Genomic DNA, 25,465 nt, shown 5'->3' with positions numbered 1-25,465 from the left:
CTATAAAATTACTATTATAAATACGCATCTGTCTAACATTGTGTCCTTTTTTTCTAAAAAAGAAAAGTAACATAGATCAACTTATAATAAAGTATAACTTTATTAACATTGTTTTGTTTGTAACAGAGAAGACTTGACGTGCATCAATTTGCCTGAATTAAAAAAAAAAAAAGTCACATTCACACCATTTGATTAGGCTCGAGCGTATGACGTGGCACTCGCGAGGTTTCTGCCGCTATCGCCATTGTGGAAGCGAGAAACATAAACTGAGGCATTTCAACACAGGTCGCTCTTTAAAAATGGTTGGAAATTATTGTGCGGTAAAGAATTGCAACAACCGATCGAATAGAAAGGAGAATGTACAGCTCGACGGAACACCATTGAGTTTCTTCCGGATCCCTACATGGAGAAAAGGCGAGGGAAAGCTCATATCTGAACTTACCAAACGTCGAAGAATGGCATGGGTGGCCTCGATCAGAAGGAAGGGCATAACGTTTGATTCTCCAGTTACACACTGAGTTTGCTCTATGCACGTCCACTCCGGTAAGTTAATTTCGTTTGTTTACGCAAATTTCAGTAACTTTACGCCCTAAGTCGCCCTGTTGTTAGCTATTGCTACAGCTAAACAACTAGCATGCATACATGTGCATTGTCTTGATAAGACATCATTCCTGTCGTTGCTAAATGAAAAAGCTGTAATATTTTGACGTGAGAGAGTGGCAAAGAATTTGTACACAGGCTACATTTTATGCAGCAAAAGATTTGTACATCCGTGGTCACAGACTAATGTAAACACACATTGCCTACCTTTGCTAGAAAGATGGTGTTGCCGTTTGCTATGGCCATAAAGTGAAGATCCTGCACCCATCCGCATCAAAACTGTTCGTAGCTTTGTAGCGATTTGTATTTTCGGAATTGCTGATGAGTGTAGTAACATATACCAAACACTAAATACAGCGTGATGTCCATTTCGCGTAGTGGTGGAAGCTTGTCAACATCTTTATTCCATTTGTGTTCGGCTTGCTCGTGAGGGTCAACATTGTTCACATCCTTAAAATTGCTCACATATCTGTCCTTTGCCGTGGTAACAAGTTTGTCTCTGTTTCGAACTGGCAAGTTTTCCTTACATTTTTCCATCTTTGGCACTCGTAGTTGAATTGTATTTGCCGTTAAGTTTAAATGTCCCGTGATGCAGACGTGCTTCCGCAATGGATGCGTTGTCGCAAATCTCGCACGATCCCGTGCTGCTGTGACGTAAACGCTCGAGCCTAATACAGAAAAATAAAATGTAATAAAATCCGTAAATAATAACAAATTAAAATTCATTAGAAACATTCACTCATGAGGACAATATGCCAAAAAATATGACCGAAAAAACAAAAATGAATAAAGGAAAAAAAGAGTGTCCTTGGACAGAGGGACAGTTTTTATTTTTGCTGCTCACACTCAGTATTACCTCCTTTGAAATGGTGTGGAGTCATTTTGCAATGAGCATGCTAACAATGCTCACTGGTTTACTGATATAACACTGACAAAGCAGGACGATTGATGGCAATATTCGGCACGTTTTCGCTGAAAAACAATCAAGCGGCTTATCAATGAGATTGGGGTCGAATGTCTTTAAGTGGCGTCTTAATTGATTTGGCTTCTGGCAGTCCGCTATAATTATTTTTAGACACAGTAAACAGTGGTCTTTCCTCATCACCTATTGTATTAAAAGTCAAAGCTAAAAGACAAACGGCACGAAAAAAGCGCATTCTCGGCGGCTGAGGTAGAACCGTAGGTGAGGGCGGTCGTCGTGACAATCCCAAGCCGAAAATAGCACTTCTCGGGCGGCGACGTGAGAACCGGACAAGACAGTGGGTCGCTGCGTGAGTGAGTCCGGTTGGAAAACGGCGGCGGCGCACTGCTCTTCATATCTGTTTTCTGTGTGCTGAGTGCTCTTCCTTAGTTCAAAAATACTGCACGCACTCTGAAAATGAGAGCGCCACTGCCACCCACTGAGTGGATGTGCAAGTACACTTTATTCCAGTCCGGCAAAAAAAAGAAAAAAGCATGTTCCCCGAGGACACATGCGCCCCCCTGGCATCGCTCTGCGCCCCCCCCAGGGGGGCGCGCCCCACTATTTGAGAAGTACTGATCTAGATACACAGGTTACGATTCGATTAAAAAACGATACATTTTTTGGCCAAGCGATTTGATACGGTTCGATACAGAGTGAAAACGATACGATAGTAAACATTTGTTGTGTGTGTTCGTACCGTATTTTAAAAATATAAAAAAGACCACATTTTTAATAGCAAAATTGAACAACAAAATTTCATACCAATGTTGTTTTATTTTTTTATGAGAAAAAAAATAAGGCTTACTATATGACCGTCATTTTGTTGGATGGGATTGATAATACTATAAAACTCCAGTGACAGACAACAATAAAGTGCAGTAATTTAATTACTGTATTTCCTGGTGTTTTGAACACAATAGGTAAGTAATTTAAGTGCAAACTTTCAACGAAAACATCTTACAAGCAAAAAATATTATATGCAGCAGCTCTTGAAAAAAATTAAACCTGTTAGTGTTATCATAAATAAATAATAAATTATGCTTTACCACTGGTATAACTGGGGGAATAAAAACATGGCATTTTAGACAGACAGGTCTATAATCATTACTTTAACCTTATACACAGCAAAGTCATTCACTTATGCCTGTGCTTCCACATTTTTTTTATTCATCATCACTGTCTATATCTCTTTTGAAGGGCAGACTTTTCTTGAGGAAGGTCAACTGATCCACATGTGCATGTTTAAGTAGACTGCGTTTCGTGGAAACAATATCTCCAGCAGATCGTGCTGCCCTTTCCACCATTGTAGTGGGTTATTTTTCAGGGTTAAAAACTCACGATCTCTGTACCGCTTCACACTTCACACTAGCTCTGTCCCATGCGAACAGATCTGGCTGCCTTCGTCACTTCAAAGTCCGACTTTTGTTTTCCTGGGTGCGTTGAAAATCAATCGCTGCACGTCGCTGGCATGGTGCGCAAACTGTCCATTGTTTTAGGATGTTGCTTCGTTGCCACTACTAGTTTCGGTTTGGGTTGTGAAGAAAACATTTCGGAGCGTGCGTTACAGTGGTTTTGTTAGCTCTCGCGTTGTTATGACACGTCCGTGACGATCGGGTAATGACGGCGACTACTAGCGGTTCTGCTGAAATGAATGGGAAGTTGAGGCAACCACGACGGCAGTCACAATCTAAGTGCACTGTGTGGTGAATGACACAAGCGCAGCATGTGAGGTAAAAGCTAAATGATTATCATATTAAGCAATGGATTGAACTAGGCATTAGAAGCCGATTCTTGTGTTCGCGATAGCCGAATTCTATCTCTGCTATCGGTTCATTGAATATTTAATGGCTAATTACTGTCAAATGGTAACTTTACTATCGATACAGCTGGATCTCTCACCTGTAAAACCAAAAATACGGTCGTATCGGTTTATCGTTCTCAAGCTTACTTATGATGATCCAACTCTTGAACGATACAGTATTATCATAAAAAAAAAAAAAAAAAAAAAAAAAAACAATACCAGAATAAAGTACAACTACAGTTACACTACTAAATAAAACTAAATAATAATAATAAAATGAATAAATATTAATAAATAAATAAATAACCTACAATTAATAGGCAGTTGGACAAAAATTTAGAAGGCATATTTTTCACAAATTTTTTGCTTGAATTCTACAACACTCACGGACACAATGATGTCCCTTTTAATTTCATTTAAAAATTACATGGGGTAAAGTGAACTGATATTTGGTCCACTGACACAATGATAAAGCCCATTACTTTTGTGATTCAAATAAGGTTGAGCAATAGTGTATTTTGTATGGTTCAAGCAAAGGCGGCGATTGAGGGGCAAATGAGGGGCAGAATTCATTCATTATTCCATTAATGATTGCAAGTTGTCCAGATCCTGAGGCAGCAAAACAGCCCCAAATCACGATGCTCCCTCCACCATGCTTCATGGTGGGGCTGAGGTGTTAATGTTGGTAAGCTGCTCCATTTTTCCTCCACACATGACATTGTGTGTTACTCCCAAACAATTCAACTCCAGTTTCATCGGTCCACAAAACGTCTGAGAAGTGTCCAAGTGCCTTTTTGGGAACATTAAACGAGCAACAATGTTTTTTTTTTTAAAGACAGCAATGGTTTTCTCCATGGAGTCCTCCCGTGTACACCATTCTTGGCCATAGTTTTACATATAGTGTGTGCAGAGATATTGGACTGTGCCAGTGATTTCTCTCAGTCTTTAACAGACACTCTTGGGTTCTTTTTTACCTCTTTGAGTATTCTGCGCTGAGGTCTTGGCATCATATTTGGTGGACGGCCACTCCTTGGGAGAGAAGTAACAGTGCCAAACCCTCTCCATTTGTAGACAACCTCTCTGACTGTTGATTGATGAACATCCAGACTTTTGGTTTGTATCTTTCCCAGCTTGATACAACTCAACAATCCTTGATCGCAGGTCTTCAGACAGCTCTTTTGACTGAGCCATGATACACATCAGACAATGCTTCTCATCAAGATATTTCTTACCAGGTGTGTGTTTTATAGTGGACAGGGCAGCTTTAAACCACTCATCAGTGATTGGGCACGCACCTGACTTTTTTTTTTTTGGTAGAAACTGATTTCAATTGCTCTTTAAGTCTTCTTAGGCAGATGGTTCACTTACTTATTTTATCCCCTTCCTTATTGTTTGCATGCTATCCTCATTGAAATATGAAAACCTATAAATGTTTGAGTGGTTTTACTTAAAGCAGACACTATTTTTACATCTTTGTGATTTTGACAATAATCAGATCACATTTGATGGTGATTTTAAGCAGAGAAATGTGAGAAATTCCTTTTCAGATACTTTTTCCTCCCACTGTACACCTAAGGAGACAGGATGGATATTTAGAATTTCTTTAAACCCAAGTTTCAAAAACTTCAACAACAACTGAGCTTGAAGAGAGGAACAGTGTCAAACTGTGTATGTACATATATATATATATACACGAGGGGTATTAAAAAAGTAATGCACCCAACTTTATTATGTACAAACAAATTATAATAGCAACATGTATTATACATCAAAAGAAAGGTACAAGTGTGAGGATTACATTTTTACTTCTCCACATAGTCTCCACCTCTCTCAAGAGCTACAGTCCACCTATGAACGAGGGCATGTATACCAGTGTTGTAGAACTCAGCCGGTTGATCTCTCAGTCAATTCTTGACAGTTTTCACTTCGTCGTCATTGCCATATTGGTTGCCCCGGAGTCCTTCTTTCATTGGACAAAAGAGGTGGTAGTCTGACGGTGCCAAATCAGGAGAATATGGTGGATGTGGTATGACAGTTCATCCAAATGAAGTGATGACCTCCATGGTCCTGATGCTTGTGTGAGGACGTGCATTGTCATGCTGGAGGAGCACATTTGCCATGTCCAAGTTGGGCCGAACACATCGAATTCTTGCTTTGAGCTTCCCAAGAGTGTCAATGTATACCTCAGGGTTAATGGTGTCCCCATTCGGCAAAAAATCCACAAGGATTACACCTTGAGAATCCCAAAAAACGGTGTATTTATATATATATATATATATACATACATATATACACACAGACGTCACGCAACCGCCTTTGTTTCAACCCAGCCATAAAACGAAGGTAATTAATTATATTTATTATTCAAAATGTCTGTCATTTTTAGCTTAGAATCATTAATTGATGTGTAATATTTTGTTTAAAAAAAAAAAAAGAATGACTTAAAAAAAATATTCATTTAAAACTTTTAAATAAATTACGTCACAATGAAAAAAATGGTGTCTGTAAAAAAGTCACGGATATCTACCTCATAACTATCGCTTAATTGTATTTTTTTGTTACTGTCACATTTTCTCCGATATGATAGATGATAAATAATCAATCCAAATGAAAGAAAATGGGAAAAACAAAATTCAAAAGGGTAAATATATAAAAAAGAAAATCTCGACCACTCCTTGATGTCTGCGATTTCTGCATTGCTACCCTTGTTATATTATCATGTTTCACCAATAAAATCCCCCCAAATCCGGCAGCATGTATCACTCAGCGGGGGGAGGGGTGGGTGGATGCAGGCGCGCTGGGGGTCGTCTGGGGCGGGGGTTAATCGGGGCCCTGGCGTTTCCCCCGTTCTGGCGGATGGGGCGGCGCCTGCAGTGGCCTGCCTCTTAATACATGCACTCCTCACTTTGTGGGGGTTGGTAGTGCGTCCCCTCTTCCCATCCCTGAAGGCCAGTTGATGGGGGTGCGGGTGGCCCGAGGGACCACCCTGGATCCCCAGGGGGGTGACGATGACCCCTTTGCTGGGCTACGGGAGGAGGCATGGCCCCCCATGATGTCCCCCTGGTTGGCTGGGGGGGGCTGTGGCCCTGGGGTGGCGCCTGTGCGGCGTCTACGTTAGTCTGCGGGGCTATCGCATGTTTAATGGGATTCGCGCATGACTGGATGTGATTGGGTGCACTTGGGTGGGGGACCTTGGTGCCGTGATTAGCGGTGGGGCGGCGTAGGGTGGGTTGCCACCGGGCTCACACTCACAAGGGATTCACATGATTACTGGGTTCTATATCACAGGGCTAATTTGTGTACACTCCACCCCTCCCAATCACTTCTCTTCTTGACCCCCCCCCCCCCCCCCCTTTCTTTCCCTGGTTAACAGGCCCCCCACATGGTGTCAACCGGAAATACATCTAGCATAACACCAACATATTCATAGTGAAGGCATTTAATGTATTTCTTGCTGTTGTTTGTATTTCTTCTGTCTCTCTCTCTTTCTTTTCTTCTGTTCCTCCTTAACCCCTTCCTGTTCGCCTCTTTGTCTGAATGAATGAGATATGTTGAATGATCACAATGGGAATAGGTCATTCTCCAATGTGAAACATTAAAACTGTTCGGACTAACCGAACACTCAGACTTCCATTGTCCGTGTCAAACAGCTGAACAGGAAAGGTTAAAAAAAATTAAAAAAAATAAAATAAAAGCTGAAAAGTTACCCAGTGTTGCTTTAACCTCAGTGTCCTTGAAATTTGCTTCCTGAAAAGCAGGCAGGCATGGACCTAAGATAATGTGCCTCAAAGATTTTGTCTCGACCTTCCGATGCACACCCTTTTTGTTATTCCAAATGTGAATGAGAAGGCTGATGCCAGCCAATATGTTAACCCTTTAAGTGACTCACAAGAACATTACTAGCAGCTGTATGTACAGTGGGGCAAATAAGTATTTAGTCAACCAGTAATTGTGCAAATTCTCCCACTTGAAAATATTAGAGAGACCTGTAATTGTCAACATGGGTAAACCTCAACCATGAGATACAGAATGTGGAAATAAAACAGAAAATCACATTGTTTGACTTTTAAAGAATTTATTTGCAAATCATGGTGGAAAATAAGTATTTGGTCAATACCAAAAGTTCATCTCAATACTTTGTCATGTACCCTTTGTTGGCAATAACGTAGGCCAAACGTTTTCTGTAACTCTTTACAAACTTTTCACACACTGTTGCTGGTATTTTGGCCCATTCCTCCATGCACATCTCCTCTTGAGCAGTGATGTTTTGGGGCTGTCGTTGGGCAACACGGAATTTCAACTCCCTCCACAGATTTTCTATGGGGTTGAGATCTGGAGATTGGCTAGGCCACTCCAGGACCTTGAAATGCTTCTTACGAAGCCACTCCTTTGTTGCCATGGCTGTGTGTTTGGGATCATTGTCATGCTGAAAGACCCAGCTACGTCTCATCTTCAATGCCCTTGCTGATGGAAGGAGATTTTCACTCAAAATCTCTCGATACATGGCCCCATTCATTCTTTCCTTTACACAGATCAGTCGCCCTGGTCCCTTTACAGAAAAACAGCCCCAAAGCTTGATGTTTCCACCCCCATGCTTCACAGTGGGTATGGCGTTTCGGATGCAATTCAGTATTCTTTCTCCTCCAAACACAAGAACCTGTGTTTCTACCAAAAAGTTCTATTTTGGTTTCATCTGACCATAAAACATTCTTCCAGTTCTCTTCTGGATCATCCAAATGCTCTCTAGCAAACCGCAGACAGGCCTGGACGTGTCGTGGCTTCAGCAGGGGGACACGTCTGGCAGTGCAGGATTTGAGTCCCTGGCGGCGCATTGTGTTACTGATAGTAGCCTTTGTTACTGTGGTCCCAGCTCTCTGTAGGTCATTCACTAAGTCCCCCCATGTGGTTCTGGGATTTTTGCTCACCGTTCTTGTTATCATTTAGACGCCACGGGGTAAGATCTTGCATGGAGCCCCAGATCGAGGGAGATTATCAGTGGTCTTGTATAGTGATGTGCCCTACTATGCCGAGGCACGGATGCGTGTGCCGAGTAAACCGGTAAAAAAATCTGCAAAGCGCGCATCGAGGCATGTGTTGATTACGCTTGTGGCCACGCCCGAAGCCTCGGAAGGCACGTTGATACGTCCGAAGCCTCACGAGGCGGGCTTCCTACGTCATCGCCAACACATAGTTTCGCCGGTGATTCGAAATGAAATGGCGCACCGAGACAACAATGAGCTGACAGGTGACAATGACACACCCAACTCGCATCTTCAAACGTAAATTCAATCGGATTCGTTTTGGAATGGACGCACTGTCCAACATCGAAAAAGAAGAGAACATCCCCTGTCTGGAATCATTTTGAGCAGTTCTCTCCTAAAAAAGGTACAAATTATAATAACCAGTGTGAATATATATTGTAAATTATTGTGACAACACAGTGTATCCCTCGTTTTAATGTCTTTCTTCTACTTGCTGATTTTTCAAAAGGTGAAGTGCAAACTTTGTTCAAAAGCAGGAGAAATCCTATCTAAAAAAAAAATTAAACCGTTTAAAGCCAAAAACTTTGGAAATTAGGAAAGTTTTCCTCAATAAAATTTAATGAAAGGTGTGTCTTGTTCCTTGTTTATATGTCAGTGTCTAAAATAAAGCAATCATTCTTTCAAGTACAGCCTTGATCTTGTGCTCGGGTCGGGCCCAAAATGTCATTTATTTACGTTCGGGTCGGGTCGGGTCGGGCCGGGTCGGATGACTTCTCTCGCTAACTTTTTTTTAGAATAAATGTATATTTGTATATGGATGTTAAACTAAGGAATACTTGTTATAAAATAAATAAATTGGATAAAACAGAGAAAGGGCGCTGTGGTAATCCCAAACATGAGCCGCAGTAGAGCCAGTGCATTGTTTGCGCACATGAAGGCTCTGGGGCTCTCCGCGAGTCTGCAACTCTGCATCCTGATATTTCTTTTTCGAATCTCGATATGGATATGATATTAGTCAAACATCTTTGTTATCATTTGTTTCGAGGGCCGCACCTCTTCGTGCAAAGCAGGACTTCGTGGTGTTCTTTAAAATGTTCTTATTTTGTTTCAGTGCTCCTTAAGGCAGGTTGATCTTTTGTTTGTTCTGATGCGAGTCATTAAAATAAAGAATGTTATTTAAAAGTATTTTAGTTTGTTTTTGTATATGCTGCTGTTCCTCTCCTTTTAGAGAGGTGCGTCCATGAGAGCACAATATCCCACACAGAAATATATTTAACAAACCTATCCAGCGTTATTTCGTTGTGTACATGCATTTATTATGATCATAAAAATATGTAGACTATTAAACATTAAGAAAAATTGCATTCTTTTCTGCCAACTTGAAGAAATTAAAATAAATGTCTGTTGCTGCATTTTGCCAAGGAAATGACGCATGAACTATCCACCTGACAGAACAAACACACAAATATGAAAGATATAAATATTTATTGAATATGCATTTTACAGTCTTGTTCAGCTGGGAGAATTTGTTACAAAAGAGGCTTTAATTTGTTATCATTATGCACATAGGTGTTGTCACGAATGTGATTACACAAAATGCAACCATTTTCCATGTAGTGCTCTGTCCAGGTCTGACTGACGCATTGCATCCCTGCATTTCCTCCTTCTGGGTCCTCACAAATAAAAAATAAAATTCTGGCTTTTTTTCGGGCTCGGGGATACACATAAAAAAATACAATTTCGGGTTTTTTCGGGCTCGGACCTGAAAGTTAAGTTAATTGCTCGGGCCGGGTCTGGCTGGATTTCTTAGGCCCAATCTAGGCAGTACTTTCAAGTAACACACGCACATTCATTCACATAACAACTCCCTGCCCTTTTGACCCCATCAAATCCAGGGTATCATTTTAATCACTCTGTCTGTCGTGACATTTATTTTCCAAATGAAGGCGCAATAGAACAAATAAAGCCTCATGATGCTTCGGCCCAAGAGCGAACCAGTTTGATGGAAAGCCTCATTGGTTCATGATGCTTCAGTTTGCCATCACTGGTCTTGTATGTCTTCCATTTTCTAATAATTGCTCCCACAGTTGATTTCTTTACACCAAGTGTTTTACCTATTGCAGATTCAGTCTTCCCAGCCTGGTGCAGGTCTACAATTTTGTCTCTGGTGTCCATCGACAGCTCTTTGGTCCTGGCTATAGTAGAGTTTGGAGTGTGACTGACTGAGTTTGTGAACAGGTGTCTTTTATGCCGATTATGAGTTAAAACAGGTGCCATTAATACAGGTAACGAGTGGAGCCTCGTTAGAAGAAGTTAGACCTCTTTGAAAGCCGGAAATCTTGTTGTTTGTAGGTGACCAAATACTGTTTTCCCCACTCTAATTTGGAAATAAATTCTTTAAAAATCAAACAATGTGATTTTCTGTTTTTTTTTCTACATTCTGTCTCTCATGGTTGAGGTTTACGCATGTTGACAATTACAGGCCTCTCTAATCTTTTCAAGTAGGAGAACTGCACAATTGTTGGTTGACTAAATACTTATTTGTCCCACTACTGTATGTTATCTGCTTACACCAAATAGTAAGGGCATTGATAAAATGTCTGCTCGCACTAAGGACGGCCGCTTCCTGGAAATACTGGCGTTTTGCAACACACTTAAATGTCATAAAAATAAGATATTGTGTTTTCTCATTTCAATAAACAAGATTCATTCCCCTGGGATACAAATGATAAAGGTGTTATCTGTAACTTTAACTTTCTGAGTACATGCCTCTCTTTAAAAAGAGATACTGTTTATTCTTGAATGGAATCTATTATGATCAGTACAACTTGTCACAAAAGAAAACAAAATATGACAGTCAAATCAGGGATGCATCAGGGATTACAAATGTGAAGGAATCATTGTAATCATCACTGTACAGCATCCTCTGTTTTTAATAAAAGACTATTTTATCGTGTTCTAAGCAAAAAATGGTGATGTGTAGGTGCTCTTTAGTTTCTCTTTGCTTGTGTTCATGAATTTTAGGGTTAGGGTAAATTGATGTCATCATCAGTCCATTCATTTTTCGTCCTTCTCATTCTGTTTAAGACCTATAGACACACAGCAATCTGCCTCATAGTCAAGAAATTCTGAGTTCTAACTCAGAACTTCCCGTGTGTGGCTTTGTCTAACAAACATGTATAGTCTCAAAGTTACTTCTGGTGTGAATAGCTTCCCTTGTATGTGCCTTGTGCGTTGCTAAAAACCCAAAGTCATCTGGCATACGCAAAGGTTTATTTATACAGTCAAGGCTTTTAATGTAAACACATACAGTAAAAGAAGAAAACAAACAAACTCGAACGTGTTGCAGCCTTGGTCAGGTAGGGTTCCAAGGCTACAACAACAGTTGTGTACGTCCATTATGTAAAACAAATTCACTCCCTCACTTAGCATTCATCCTTTGCCTGAAATATACTGTACAGTCAATGACAAGTCTTTTCTGATAGCACCTTTGAAGCTGTGTTTTCCAATGACTGTTGGAAAACTGTGAATCAAGGTAGGCTTTTAAAGCAATACTTACCATTCAATTGAAGTTTTCCTTTCACATTTTAGTTTCAAGACTTGATTTAAATGCTAATGTTACAAATATAACTGATGATTGAGAACAATTTTATTTTACACAATTTGAAATCAAATCTAATTTAATTAAACTTTCAATTTGACTTGAAAAAAAATATTTTGATCCATATATTGCAATATAATTATAGTGGATGATGATGATGATGATGAATGAAACTGTTTTTTTGTGACTTGAGTCACAGTCAAGTTTTTGCAGGATAAATCATTGTGGTTTTCAACTTTATGGTGTTGTGTGACTACAGTACTTTTTATAGAAGTATTTTTCATTATTAAATGGTTTTCACACTCTGGGTGCTTCTCTGGTCGATGTTTATATAGTGCTGTTTCTAATTAGCAAACATAGTAAACTTATGTTCTTTGCAGTATCCCAATTTTTTTTTTTTTAAACTTCAGGCATACAAGCAAAGCAATATTACCACCTACTGATTGGTCTGAATAGTTGAGATAATAAATCTTGATACATAATAATAATAAATAATCTGTGTTCGTGTGGTCTGTGGACTACTATTTTGATGAGCAATGAATCATTTAGAGACCTTATTTGAATTCAAATCGTCCAAATCCTCAATTTCAATAGGAAGTTGTAACATTTTTCTTTCTTTCAAGGGTGTAGGTTTGCATAGGGGATGTAGGGACAAAACACTACCAATGTTTCAGGATACTTAAATTGTCCTCACCAACTTTGAAGAAACCTTATTTGCATTATATAATGAGTTCAGATATAGGTAAATTAGATTGTCTTCCCATATGTTGTAAGGATAGAATCGACCCTACCATTATTTAGCAAATTTTTTTCATGATGTTCAGACTTACATTTACCCATTTTCACTTGCTGAACGTGTCGGTCCATTTTCCCCCCTCAAATGCACTTTTTATTGGCTGATGACTTGCACTTATTTCAAATGCATTTTTTCCCCACATTATTTCTTTATAATATTTTTATTTGCAGCCCATGCAGAGATTCTTTTTCAGGTAATCATAGATTATTGACAGTCGAGGTAAAAAGCTTTCTTTTTTTTTTTGCTGCATTTAGCTGTGCTTTTGGACAAAAGCATTCGCGTTTTACCTGAAAGAAGGCTACATTTTAATTTATTTATTTTTTTTCCATCCCCTTATAAAGAAGTTTTTTTCAGTTATATTTCTTATTGAGACGGATAATGTTGAGTGGTCTTAAGACAAATGTTTATTTTTTGCATTCCTGGATATTTAAGAGATGATTAACAAGTGTGTGTTTAATATAATTTAAGTTATGTTCAAATATTGCAATTTAAAGTGCCTGTGACACGAAAAAGCATGTTTATTTCATAATACACGCGGTATTTTATGCTCCTGAATGATATGGACCGCTTGGATGTGTGTGGAAGCGATCGCTATATTTATTTAGTTTTTTGAATCCCGCGCCAGGAAAATGAGTGACTTCCGGCTTCGGTCTTGCATTGAGGAGGAGGGTGCTGTGACGTGTACAGTAGAAGACGTCCTCTTCACGCTACAGTGTACTGTTGTGTATGAGGACGAAGGATTCAGCTGATTTTGCGGATTAATACGTTTATTTTTCGCATCACGCCAGCCAAACGGCTGCAGAAAAATCATTCTGTATGAGGGAGAGGCGTATGCGCCTTTTTGGAGTTTCAAAAGGTTCCCATTCACCGTGGATATTTACTGTGGGACCATTGGACTTACGAGGAAGTGAGTAAACATCTTGTTTTGTATTATGTCAAATACGAATACAGCGATTACAAAGTAAACACTACAAACTTCCTTTAAATGAAGGACTACTTACGTTTGATCATTGATAGGCATGTAAAAAGCTCTCCTAATGCATTAGCAGCAGCACGTGAGCTGCGTTAGCTCCAGCCACCCTCCTCCGGGGAACGAACTGTAAATTGCTCTCCGCCGGGCGGTTTGCCGATCCGCTAAGACATTCGACAACCGGGTCGTCATGTCAAATAATCCAGGATAGCTTTGTGTGATTTTCCGCTTTGAAGACTTTGAAACATCACTCGGTTCGGGTTAGCATGTCGGCTAGCTGTCACTCCTTCTGGTTTGTTTACATTCTCCGAAGCCGGGGAAGGGAAATGACATATGTCCGATTTAGGTGTCATAAAATATCGTTCGGGAGGTGCGACAGTAAAGGTGAAGTCGACAGTTTTGACCATTATGTAGTAATTTGCCATGTCGTCTTGAATAAATGGATTTTTATTATTTCATATTCCATTTAGCACAAGATTGTTATTTGTCTTGACCATGCCATTTATTTAGCAATTGGGGAAAATACTTGGATAAAAAGAATATCCTGTAAAAATATGGAAGTAAAGAGACAGAAACAATGACATTTTGCCGCTCTCTTCGTCGCGTTTTCCTCATTTTGAATAGTTCCCCCTCGACGGGCTGACTGGTCCTTCTCAAGCCATTTATATAGCTATTGGGGAAAAATACTTGGATAAAAAGAATATCCTGTAAAAATATGGAAGTAAAGAGACAGAAACAATGACATTTTGCCGCTCTCTTTGTCGCGTTTTCCTCATTGTGAATAGTTCCCCCTCGACGGGGCTGACTGGTCCTTCTCAAGCCATTTATATAGCTATTGGGGAAAAATACTTGCATAAAAAGAATATCCTGTAAAAATATTGGAGTAGAGAGACTGAAACAATGACATTTTGCGGCTCTCTTCGTCGCGTTTTCCTCGTTCTGAACAATTCCCCCTCAATGGGCTGAATAGTAAAACCGATGAGCCCAGTCTACCGCTGACGTCATCCACCTGTTGGGGACGCTAAAGCCCTATAATGGTAGGCGTGGCTAACCGGCAGATTAAAAGACTAATTTCTCGTCATCTGCGCTTTGCTAAATTGTTGTATATAGTCGAATCGTCTCAAAATATGATTCTAATTCACATAATAATGCCATTTAAGACTTTTTTTCTGGTGTCATATGCTCTTTAAGTTTGCTACTAAGACTCAAGCATTTTGGAAATTTTCAAAATGTTTCTGTAATAGTTTTTGAAAACAAATGTTTGTATTGAATGGTGTATAACCTTAACTAATACACATGAAAGTTAGTACATGTCAATACAGATTTAGGCTACGTCTACACTAGAACAGATAATTTTCTCCAGGGTATTTTGCCGACGGTTTTTATACCTGTCCACACTTACGTCAATGCCAGCGTGGTTTACTTCTGAACTGGAAACTCGTTACTCGCCAGCGGCAAATTTCGAAGTTACTACACCTTCTGCATAAGCGGATTTTGCAGGGGGGCCAGGGCCCCCCTTGGTGACAGAAAAGTGTCATTGCATGTAATTGACTTTCCTATATATGATTTTAAAATTAAGAATTTTTCGGTAAAAATATTATCTATAAAAGTTGTAAAGCAATAAAACAAACAGCAAAAATGAATGAAATGAACAAAATAAAAATTATAACTGGTCAAAATTATTTTTCAAACAGATCATGTGACGATTGTAATGATATGAGCAGATCGTATCTGCATGTTCGATTAGTAATGTCTGCTCGTCACAGCACACGGAGGTCAGAGATACGCGAGCTCGAGACCGCTGATAAACAGCCCGCCAATGGACAGTTAATGCTGATGATGCCTCTCAGCTGTTCTCTAACTAAAGAACTGTCAGTCACACCTTTCAGTAAGTTGTCTTATACAAGAAACCCACAAAGTAACAAAACTAGCACCTTAGACGGTCTTGCTTTGCTTAGCTAAAACCACCTGACGAATGAAGAGGCAAGATGGATATAGCCAACGTAATTTTTTCAAACCTAAGCTTTCAAAAGCGACAACAACTACTGAGCAAGAACCAAGGATTGAAAATGTGGACCATAAAAAGCCAGAGAGCACCGCCAAAATGGTGAGCGGAGTTTCAATTTGCCCCACTAAAGACGCTAGTTGTACAACACATTTTGCACCCTTATAAAATTCTGCTCCCACAGCTGTGGTGGGGGTGAATAAGCCCTCGGTCACATTCAATTGGAATCTCAATGTTATCCACGGGTGCTAAGTAAACAAGTAACATCGTAAACATACATGTTCCACACGAATATGGCGTAAATTGATGCTTAATTACATGGCGAAGACATAAACAGGGATAGAGCGGCATGCAGTTGTCATGTACAGCCAACATGGCAGAATGTGTCTGAGAACTTTTCTACATGTCAGTCCATGATCAAACGTAAGTAAATATTCCTTTATTTAAAGAACACTTGTAGTGTTTACTTTGTAACCGCTGTATTTGCGGCCATTTATAATACACAGATGCAATTTCTGATGGGGTGCAAAATTTGACAGTACACCTGTTGACACCGGCGGGCGTAGCATATTCAATGGATGACGATCTTGGGGAAAAGTATAGCTGTCTTAAGCAGCCTGATTTAGAATCCCCTCAAAAATGATGGGAAACAAAAAAAAAAAAAAAACACTAATTTTAATGTATTATTATATTATTCTTGGAAGTTAATTTTATTGCTGAAACTGTGTTTCGGGTCGTACATCAACATTTTGTGCCCCCCCTACCCCAAAAGTCAAACTCCACCTATGCTTCTGGACCAGTGGTCGGGAACATTTTAGACAGAGAGAGCCAAATCCCAACATTTGTTAAAATGTGATTCCACGAGAGCCATACAGTGTGTGTCTATGTGTATGTATGAATAAAAACACACTGTATATTCTATGTTCTTTTGCCAGCTTGTCCGAGTCCGTTTTGTAAGCACTGTTTCTTCTGTGAACACATTTGAATGCATTACACGGAAGGCAAAGGGAGGTCACGCTCTTCTTTTATGAGCAGTCACCGAGTTGCGATTGAAATAAATCTTGAGAAAACGACAAGGAAAGTTGTTACTTGGGTTGTTACAATCGTTGCGTAGTTGTGCATTCACCACAAGGAAAATAACAAATAGAAACATGGTGTGGAGCCGGTATATTACCTGGAAATGGAAACCACAATCGGGGACGACCAGGGGGACGTGTACGTAACAGTGGCTGAGACAGGCAGAGCCTCTATGGGTGGTCGTTTCGTGAGTCTCGCTCAATTTGACAGTCCAAAAAGTCCCGAAAGTGTGCCTGTGCGACTTGGAGTACCATGCGGTTCCCTTTGGAGGTTTAATTTTCCCCCATGCATTTTTTTATATACTCCAGTTCACTCAGTATCGAGTCGGGAGGGGCCGACTGATCTCTCCCATCTCCGCGCGACCCGATTTGAAGCATATTATTGCGACGCACATCTGAAGTGTACAAGATTAATGTGTGAATACACCATCAGCTCATTGTAGCTGGTTCATGTCAAGCAAGCTGGCGGGTTCAACATTTAAGATGACAGGTTGGCAGAGACCCATATGCGCTCATCAAAAGTGTCAGTTATGGCTCACGAGACATAGGTTCCCGATCCCTGTTCTAGACTGTCATTGTTTTGTGATCACTGTTTTTCTCATGAGAGTGAAGGAAGAGCACGCTTGGCTTTTACGAGCAATCACCGAGTTGTGATTGAAATGAATATTTGGAAAACAACGAAAGCCTGACATCGTCACTTGGGATGTTACAATCGATGCTCAGTTGCGCTTTCGCCACTTGGAAAATAACCAATGGAAGCATATTATGTGGTGCTGCGTATATTTCCTGGAAGCCACAACCAGGAGTGCTTGTGCATAACAGTGGCGATCCTGGAAGTGGCGACAGTTTTGACAGGCAGAAATGTCATGGAAAAAAACTGATCGCACACCTCTTTGACTGGGGGTACCATGCAGGTCACTTTTCGGGGTTTCATTTTCCTCTGCGCATTTTTATGAGTTGGGAGGTGCCAGCCCCGCAGCTGGCTGATGGGAAATAACAGTGGAGACAAGCTTCAAGAAAAATGTGTGGAAAAGAAAAGAGGAGCAGGAATGCCACGTCTTGATCGTCTGCCTCCATTGTTTACGATGCCGTCATGGCGACGGCATGATGTCACTTCCTTAGCATCCGATTGGTGTATAGAGATATTAGTCCATATTAAGCGGCGGGTAATATTACCCGCCGACATTTTCCGTCTAACAACTAATCAACTAATAGCCATACTAGTGTAGCTGACATGCCGTATAGTCCAACTAATTACACATTCAAGGCCATTATCCGTCCATGTGTAGACGTAGCCTTATTTTGTTTGATCATTTAGTCTATCAATTAACTCATTAAATCATATTTTTGACAAATGTAGGCCTGACCCCCGTTCACCCAGTTTGTAAATGTCCCAGCCCAAGCAAAATGTGTAGATGAAGGTTACGCTGATATATTGTCCCTACTAACGTTAAGACCAAACCTACGCCCTTGCCGTCATCCTCCATAAAAATAAACTGATTATGTTTGTACAATCAAAACTATACACTTGAAAACATGTGCTTTTAAAGTGACAACACAATGATCAGCATCTTTTTTATTTGTATTTTCTGACACGTTACGCAACAAACTAGTAACTCAAATGGAATAAACTTGTTTGAACATTTTTTGCAGTCACCATTGACACTTCAATTTAAAAAAACAAAAACAGATTAATTGATTCTTAAAACAATTTTTACTGCCAGCTCTAGAATAATTGTTTTTTTATCTGTTGCAACTGAATAGTCACCAGTCCAGAATCTATGCTGCCACTTCCTTAGCCAGCTGGGATAGAGTCCAATGGATGGGTGGATGGATATTTGGAAAGTGCACTCTGTTCTGAACACACTTATTTTTTTGCAGGTGACAGGAGAGGACAAATTTGGAAACGTCCAATGTCACACTTAAACAATCTCGGCAAATAAACCATCTGGCCAGAGAACACAGTCTTCATCAAAAATCACAGGACCGTAAGGAAAAGATTAGATGGAAGTCTTCTTGTGATAAGTGCCTCGTGGACAGAGACTGAGTCACCCATAATATTCATAGGTTCTCTGATGTTTCCTACGTTTTGAGTGGCTGCCATTTCCAGAGGAGGGTTTAAAGAGCCCAACCATCCTTAACTGCTCACCAGGCTAGAAACTGTAAAGAGATATTGGCAGCAAAACCTTCAACAAGGCTTTACTGTTTGTTGAAAGACTAACCAACCAAAAACACATTTTTTTTCTCTTTATCCCCTCTATCTTCACAGGACAAGAAAAATATTTGTTTATCTCAGACACTTTACAAAGAGCCCATGAACACCACAACAAACACATCAGACTGCCCAGAGTTGAGCGTTCCTCTCTATGTCTTCTTCACCATCGGGTTATTCAGTCTGATGGAGAATCTCTTAGTTGTGGTGGCCGTCATATATAACAGAAACCTCCACTCTCCCATGTACTTCTTCATGTGTAGCCTGGCAGGCTTCAACACCATAGCCAGCATCACCAAGACCTGTGAGAACATCCTACTTGTATTTGCGGATGTGGGACATCTGGAGAAAGAAGGTTCCTCTGAGACCAAGCTTGATGATGTGATAGACTCGTTGCTCTGTATGTCCTTTGTGGGTTCAATTTTCAGCTTCCTGGCCATTGCTGTGGACCGGTATGTACACTGATACCATGATATACACAAAAATTAAAATGATATTTTTTATTTCAACTTGACAGCTTAGGCCATATATGTGGCTATAGCAAATCCAATCCAATTGTATTTATATTAAACTTTTCATACAAATACAGTGGTATGAAAAAGTATCTGAACCTTTTGGAATTTCTCACATTTCTGCATAAAATCACCATCAAATGTGATCTGATCTTTGTCAAAATCACACAGATGTAAAACAGTGTCTAACTAAACCAACACAAACATTTATAGGGTTTTATATTTTAATGATTGTAGCATGCAAACAATGACAGAAGGGGGAAAATAAGTAAGTGAACCCTCTGCCAAAGGAGACTTAAAGAGCAATTGAAACCAAATTTTACCAAACATTTTAAGTCAGGTGTGAGCCCAGTCACTGATGAATGGTGTAAAAATGCCCTCCCCACTATAAAACATGCACTGGGTAAGAATTGTCTTGATGAGAAGCATTGTCTGATGTGCATCATGACTCGGTTAAAAGAGCTGTCTGAAGACCTGCGATTAATGATTGTTGATTTGTAAAGAGTTGTGAAAGGATACAAAACCATCTGTAAAAGTCTGGATGTTCATCAATCGACATTCAAAGAAGTTGTCTACAAATGGAGAGTTTGGCACTGTTGCTTCTCTCCCAAGGAGTGGCCATCCACGAAAGATGATGCCAAGAGTTCAGCGCAGAATACTCAGAGAGGTAAAAAAAGAACCCTAGAGTGTCTGCTAAAGACTTACAGAAATCGCTGGAACAGTCCAGTATCTCTGTGCACACATCAACTATATGTAAAACAATGGTCAAGAATGGTGTTCATGGGAGGACTCCATGAAGGAAGCCACTGCTCTCTAAAAATACCATTGTTGCTCGTTTAATGTTCGCAAAAAGGCACTTGGACACTCCCCAGAGGTTTTGGCAAAATATTTTGTACACTGTTGAAACCAAAGTTGAATTGTTTGCGAGTATCACACAATGTAAGGGAACAGCACACCAATATCAACACCTCATCCCCACCGTGAAGCATGGTGGAGGGAGCATCATGATTTCGGGCTCTTTTGCTGCCTCAGGGCCTGGACAACTTGCTATCATTAATGGAAGAATGAATTCAAGAGTTTATCAGGATGTTTTTCAGACAGTTAAACACTTACTTATTTTCCCCCCTTCTGTCATTGTGATATGCTGAAATGTGAGCAATTCCAAAACGTTTAGATCATTTTTCATACCACTGTATCTCAACACATTACCTAATGCTTTACAGATATAAACAAGGAAATGGAAATAACCAAGCCACGAAGTCCTCAAGTTATGAATTTCTGCGTAAGTCAGTTTCACCATTAAAGCGGAGGTTCAGAATTTTTAACATTAAGCTTAACCTGCGAGTTAGTGGGGCTTTGATTAGTCGGTGGAGTTATTTTCAACAAATGGCTAAGCTAGCGCGGCTAGCGCCTGTCACTGGGGTTTGCTAGCATGCCAATAAAAAAACTATATTAACAGAGCTAGCATAGTCATATAATTTCAAAATTCAGATCATTGTTTGAAATATCCATGCAGCCAAAACAATGTCACACTGCCGTAATTCATTTAATTCTTCCGGACTATTTTATAGATGCATATTGTGACCACAATTAGAGAGGAGAGCTTCGGCCACTCCTCATCATGATGCATTAGAGGAAGGTGGGAAGTCGGATTTATCCCACTCAGATGGTACCAGTTGCGACCTAGAAGCATTCCAAGCAAATAAAATCAGCAAGATGGCCGATTGTGACAAGTTGTTTTTTATTTTGGCCATCAAAAGAAATGTTGCCCTCCAGCAAACCTGCCTTCTTGTGAGTGATCAAATAGTTGAGGAAAAACGACGGCTAATGTAAATAGCACACACTGTAAACTGCCTTCTCTAGTTTTACTATTGATGGTCTGCTTTTCGACGGCCAGCGCCATTTTGCCGAGTGACGTCAGATTGAAGCTTCTCATGAAGTCGGCTTAGCATTAGCCTAATGCGCACACGAATGCTATGTTAACGCTAAGAGTTATATTAAGTGTGTAATGATCACTCATCACAGACCTTAAAAGCTAAATTGCATATTCTCTCTGAGATAAGAAAACAAATCTTACATGTATGCATGTGCCTGCATGGAGACTGGAGAAGACACACTGGTGAGTTGGGGATGGCGGTAAAGCACGTAACATGAGTGACCCAACCACACACTGCTACGATGCAGGCTAACTACAAATAAAAATGTCAAACATTGTGAACGAGTGAGGGAAACTAATGCGCATTTTCGTCTCGTTTTCTTCTCGTCAGACGAAAACTGGCATTCGTATTGTTATGTTTTAGTATCCCAAAAGCCGTTTTTAGCTGGTCTCGTCATCATCATGAAAAACAGAGTTCTTTGATGAAATATTTTCGTTATCATCATTGTTGACGAAAACAACACTGGTTCCAAAATGTCAGCACCTCGGAGTATGTCATCTTCTGTGTGATTAAACATTATTTTATCCATGATAATAGTTCTAGGAAAATAATGATTTATTCTCATTCTTGAGTAACCTTCTTTCACATGAAGGTCATTCATACTAAAAGATACCGTAATTTTTGGACTATAAGGCGCACCTAACTAAGCCGCCATCCACCAAATTTTACACGAAAACAACATTTGTTCATAGATAAGCCGCACCGGACTATAAGCCGCAGCTGTCCTCACTGTATTATGGGATATTTACACCAAAAGATATTAATCGGTAATAGATTATTTGACAGCGGCATCGGAAGACTGTCAGAAGATCAAATGAACCACTGTGAAGCTTTGAACAAATTAGCTGCAAAGCTTCATTGCTTAAAGAAGCTTCATTTGGCCATCACTGCTCCCCTGGGGGAGACAGTTAACCTCTCCTGCCACCTGCTGTCAACACTGTTGTCATCCAACAGATATAAATAACAATCAAAATTCATGTTCTGTGCTAATTATTTCTTCATCCACTGTTCCAGTTGTTTCATTATTGCTATTTATGGTATATGGTAGCACTTTATTTGACAATGGCGCGATAACACTGTCGAAAGGAAATCATAATAAGGACATGACACTGCCATGAGCCATAGACTTCATTATATAGAGACGGGACATAGGGCGCAAGGCCGATTTATAGGGGGCCTATCTTTGTCAAAGCTGACTGAGTGGAAACAGAGAAAGAGCTTTTTACGTTGAAAATTCTTGTGAATAAAAGCTTAAATCCCTGAATTCTTTATAGATATGAACGTAAAACAGTCTCGATTCTTGGTTCAAAGCAAAAAAAAAAAAAAAAACCTGCAGTGAGCATTTATTTTACGTAAATATTGCAAACTATGATGCCAGTCAGTAAGCAAATTAGCAGATGTTATTTAATGTCATCCGGCAAATTATCTCAATTTTGATGTAAAAGATCCAAGCTGAACATAAATGGAGTTCGTGCCATAATTTGGCAGTTGACACCTAATGACATCTGTGATAAGCATTCAGTAGTGCCCATGATACTATCTTGTCATTATTTTGATGGTCTTTGCCGCTGTCAAATAAAGTGTTATCAGTTTACCCAAATAAATCAACAAATAAGTCCTCACTGGATCCAAAATTAGGGAAAAAAATACTAGCTTATTGTCTAAAAATTACAGTGATTATTGCTTTAAATTTTTGAATGGGTCACTTACTTGTAGTAGAGTTTATATCAGGTATTAATTCAGTAGTTAAGTAATTGGTAGCAGTACTGCAGTAGAGGTGGTAAAATAACCATTTTTGCCTGTTGTTGCAGATTCGTCTCTATATTCCATGCGCTTAGATACCACAACATCATGACTATACGGCGCACAGGGACCAGTTTAGGCATCATCTGGACAACATGTGTGGTTTCAGCCATATTCCTAGTCAACTTCTTTCACTTCAAGTTCATCATGATCTGCTTTGTTGCCCTTTTTATCATCGCCTTTGTCACCACCTGCTTCCTCTATGCTCACATATTCATGTTGGCACGTATCCATGCTAAAAAAATTGGTACTCTTAACTCAGGTGGCGCAGAAAAATCTCATCAGAGGTCATTGGGTAGCAGTATGAGAGGAGCCCTAACACTCACTACCCTATTTGGGACGTTTGTTGTGTGTTGGGTACCTTTTATCCTCCATCTTGTCATCTTGACAGTGTGCCCGAAGAACCCCTATTGCGAATGTTTCAGATCACTCTTCCAGCTCCATGTAATTCTGCTTATGAGCCACGCCCTTATCGATCCCGCTATCTATGCCTTTCGCAGCACTGAGCTGAGGCACACGTTCAGGAAAATGTTTCTTTGTTTTAAAGAGATGTAGCCACAGATGATCCACAAATGTGTTTTATTTTAATTACTAGAGGAAAAATAACATGTTTTCAGTACTGAATTAAAGATACAATGACAAGGATAGGTAGAACAGGTTCTACAGTACAGTTAGATCTTATTGACATGTTTTCTGTCCATAATACATATTCTCACACTTCAACAATAATTTCTTTCATGAGCATTCAGGGTTCTCAACTTATGAAAATTGTTTAGAGTGAGACTATGAGTGTTGTTACTGTGTGTGTGGGTTTTCACAGTGTTTGTACAATAAAGGAGATAATACCTTTTCTCGTAGGCACCATCTAACTGTTTAGATTAACACGCTTAATATAATCAATCAGGGAATATAATCGTTTCTCGTATTTACTGTTCGACTGTTTGTATTACTATAACACACCCAATATAGAATAAATAGCATTTATACCATAGTTTAAGGAAAACAGGCAGAATATAGGGCATAAAAGATACACGACGCCCTCTTATCACGGAAGCCCAACGTGTGCGTCATGAGCAAGATTGACGCACCAACTCTTGCAATCAGTTCTCCCGGACACTCCAGAACAAATGACGGGACAGTCTGTCCCAACACAAGGAGCACCGGAGAACGCCCGATATCCAACTGATAACACGATTGACAAGACTCCAAGAGCCCCTTTGACGCTAAGGTGGAAAAATCCACAACCCTCATTGCCCGGACAACAGTAATTCCTGAATCCTCCTGTCCAATCCACAAATAGACAATAATCCCAAACACAACCTTCTCCCTGCCCATGGCACACCCCGCGAGAGCCTTCAAAAGACTGAATGTTCACCTAAGCGTTGTCATTTTTTCTCGGGAACCTTTTGTTGACTTCTGATATGGTGACCTTGGAAGGAGTTTTCCTCCTCGCCTGAGTCTGTTTCGCCTTTCTGTTTGATCCCCGAATAAATTGTCAACTTGTTCTCGGTAAGCCTTCTTTAAAATTTTCAGAATGGAGTCAGTACAAAGGGTTAAGACTAAGGTGAACACGTGGAGTTTACCCTTCTGGCCGGGTTGCCAGGGTCCCGCTGGCCTGGCTCGTTGGATCTGCGCCAGCGCGGGTCCCGCTGTTCAGCTGGCGCGATTCCGGCAGTCTGGCTAGAAGGTCAGAGTCCTTCAACAGTGCTTCCTCTCGGATGTTTTGCAGCAGTTCAGACAGAAATAAGTTTAAAAAAAATGAAAAAAATCTTTGTCCCTACCTATGTTGAGACCGAACCTACAACTTTGCTTCACCCTTATGTACTGATAGGCCACCTTCCCACGACCCTGAACAGAATAAGTGGTGTTGAAATGGATAGAAGGCTGTAAAGTTCATCAAAGTGTGAATGACGTATGCGAGGAGTTGTCAATCATTAACACTCAAAGAGCCACGCCGACCTAGCTTCACCAGAAAAGACCACATTCATATTTATACTTGAAATGATTGCATCAGTTCAACTATACCTATTCATACACAAACATAGAGTACAGTGGTACCTCGATATACGATTGCTTCAACGTATGATCTTTTCTACATCCAACGTAAAATTTGACTCGCCATATGTTTCTACATCCCACGACCCGCTTGAAATACTACGATTTATGACAGCGCCGCAGTTTCTTTTTTTTCCTGCAAGATGGACAC

The 25,465-nt window shown here is 40.1% G+C and overlaps 1 protein-coding gene across 3 annotated transcripts; it reads left to right on the top strand.

Annotated features, from left to right (window-relative positions):
- The first annotated feature begins 245 nt into the window (after positions 1-245).
- Positions 246-24,682, top strand: mc2r (melanocortin 2 receptor). Of its 3 annotated transcripts, none has more exons than XM_057834338.1 (5): positions 246-543; positions 18,677-18,783; positions 18,863-18,957; positions 19,065-19,459; positions 23,268-24,682. In XM_057834338.1, exons 4-5 carry the CDS (start codon positions 19,110-19,112, stop codon positions 23,812-23,814), a joined length of 897 nt encoding a protein of 298 aa, XP_057690321.1. In that variant the 5' UTR covers positions 246-543; positions 18,677-18,783; positions 18,863-18,957; positions 19,065-19,109; the 3' UTR covers positions 23,815-24,682. The 3 variants fall into 3 exon arrangements, with proteins under 3 accessions (XP_057690321.1, XP_057690320.1, XP_057690319.1); XM_057834337.1 differs by lacking the exon at positions 246-543 and adding exons at positions 13,483-13,651; positions 15,481-15,602 and having other exon boundaries at positions 18,677-18,957; XM_057834336.1 differs by lacking the exon at positions 246-543 and adding an exon at positions 13,483-13,651 and having other exon boundaries at positions 18,677-18,957.
- Positions 24,683-25,465: the final 783 nt, after the last annotated feature.

This window comes from Corythoichthys intestinalis, chromosome 4, assembly GCF_030265065.1.
Source record: "Corythoichthys intestinalis isolate RoL2023-P3 chromosome 4, ASM3026506v1, whole genome shotgun sequence".
Classification (NCBI taxonomy): domain Eukaryota; kingdom Metazoa; phylum Chordata; class Actinopteri; order Syngnathiformes; family Syngnathidae; genus Corythoichthys; species Corythoichthys intestinalis.
The sequence above is the reverse complement of the archived record's forward strand: the minus strand, read 5'-3'. Positions and strand labels throughout refer to the sequence as shown.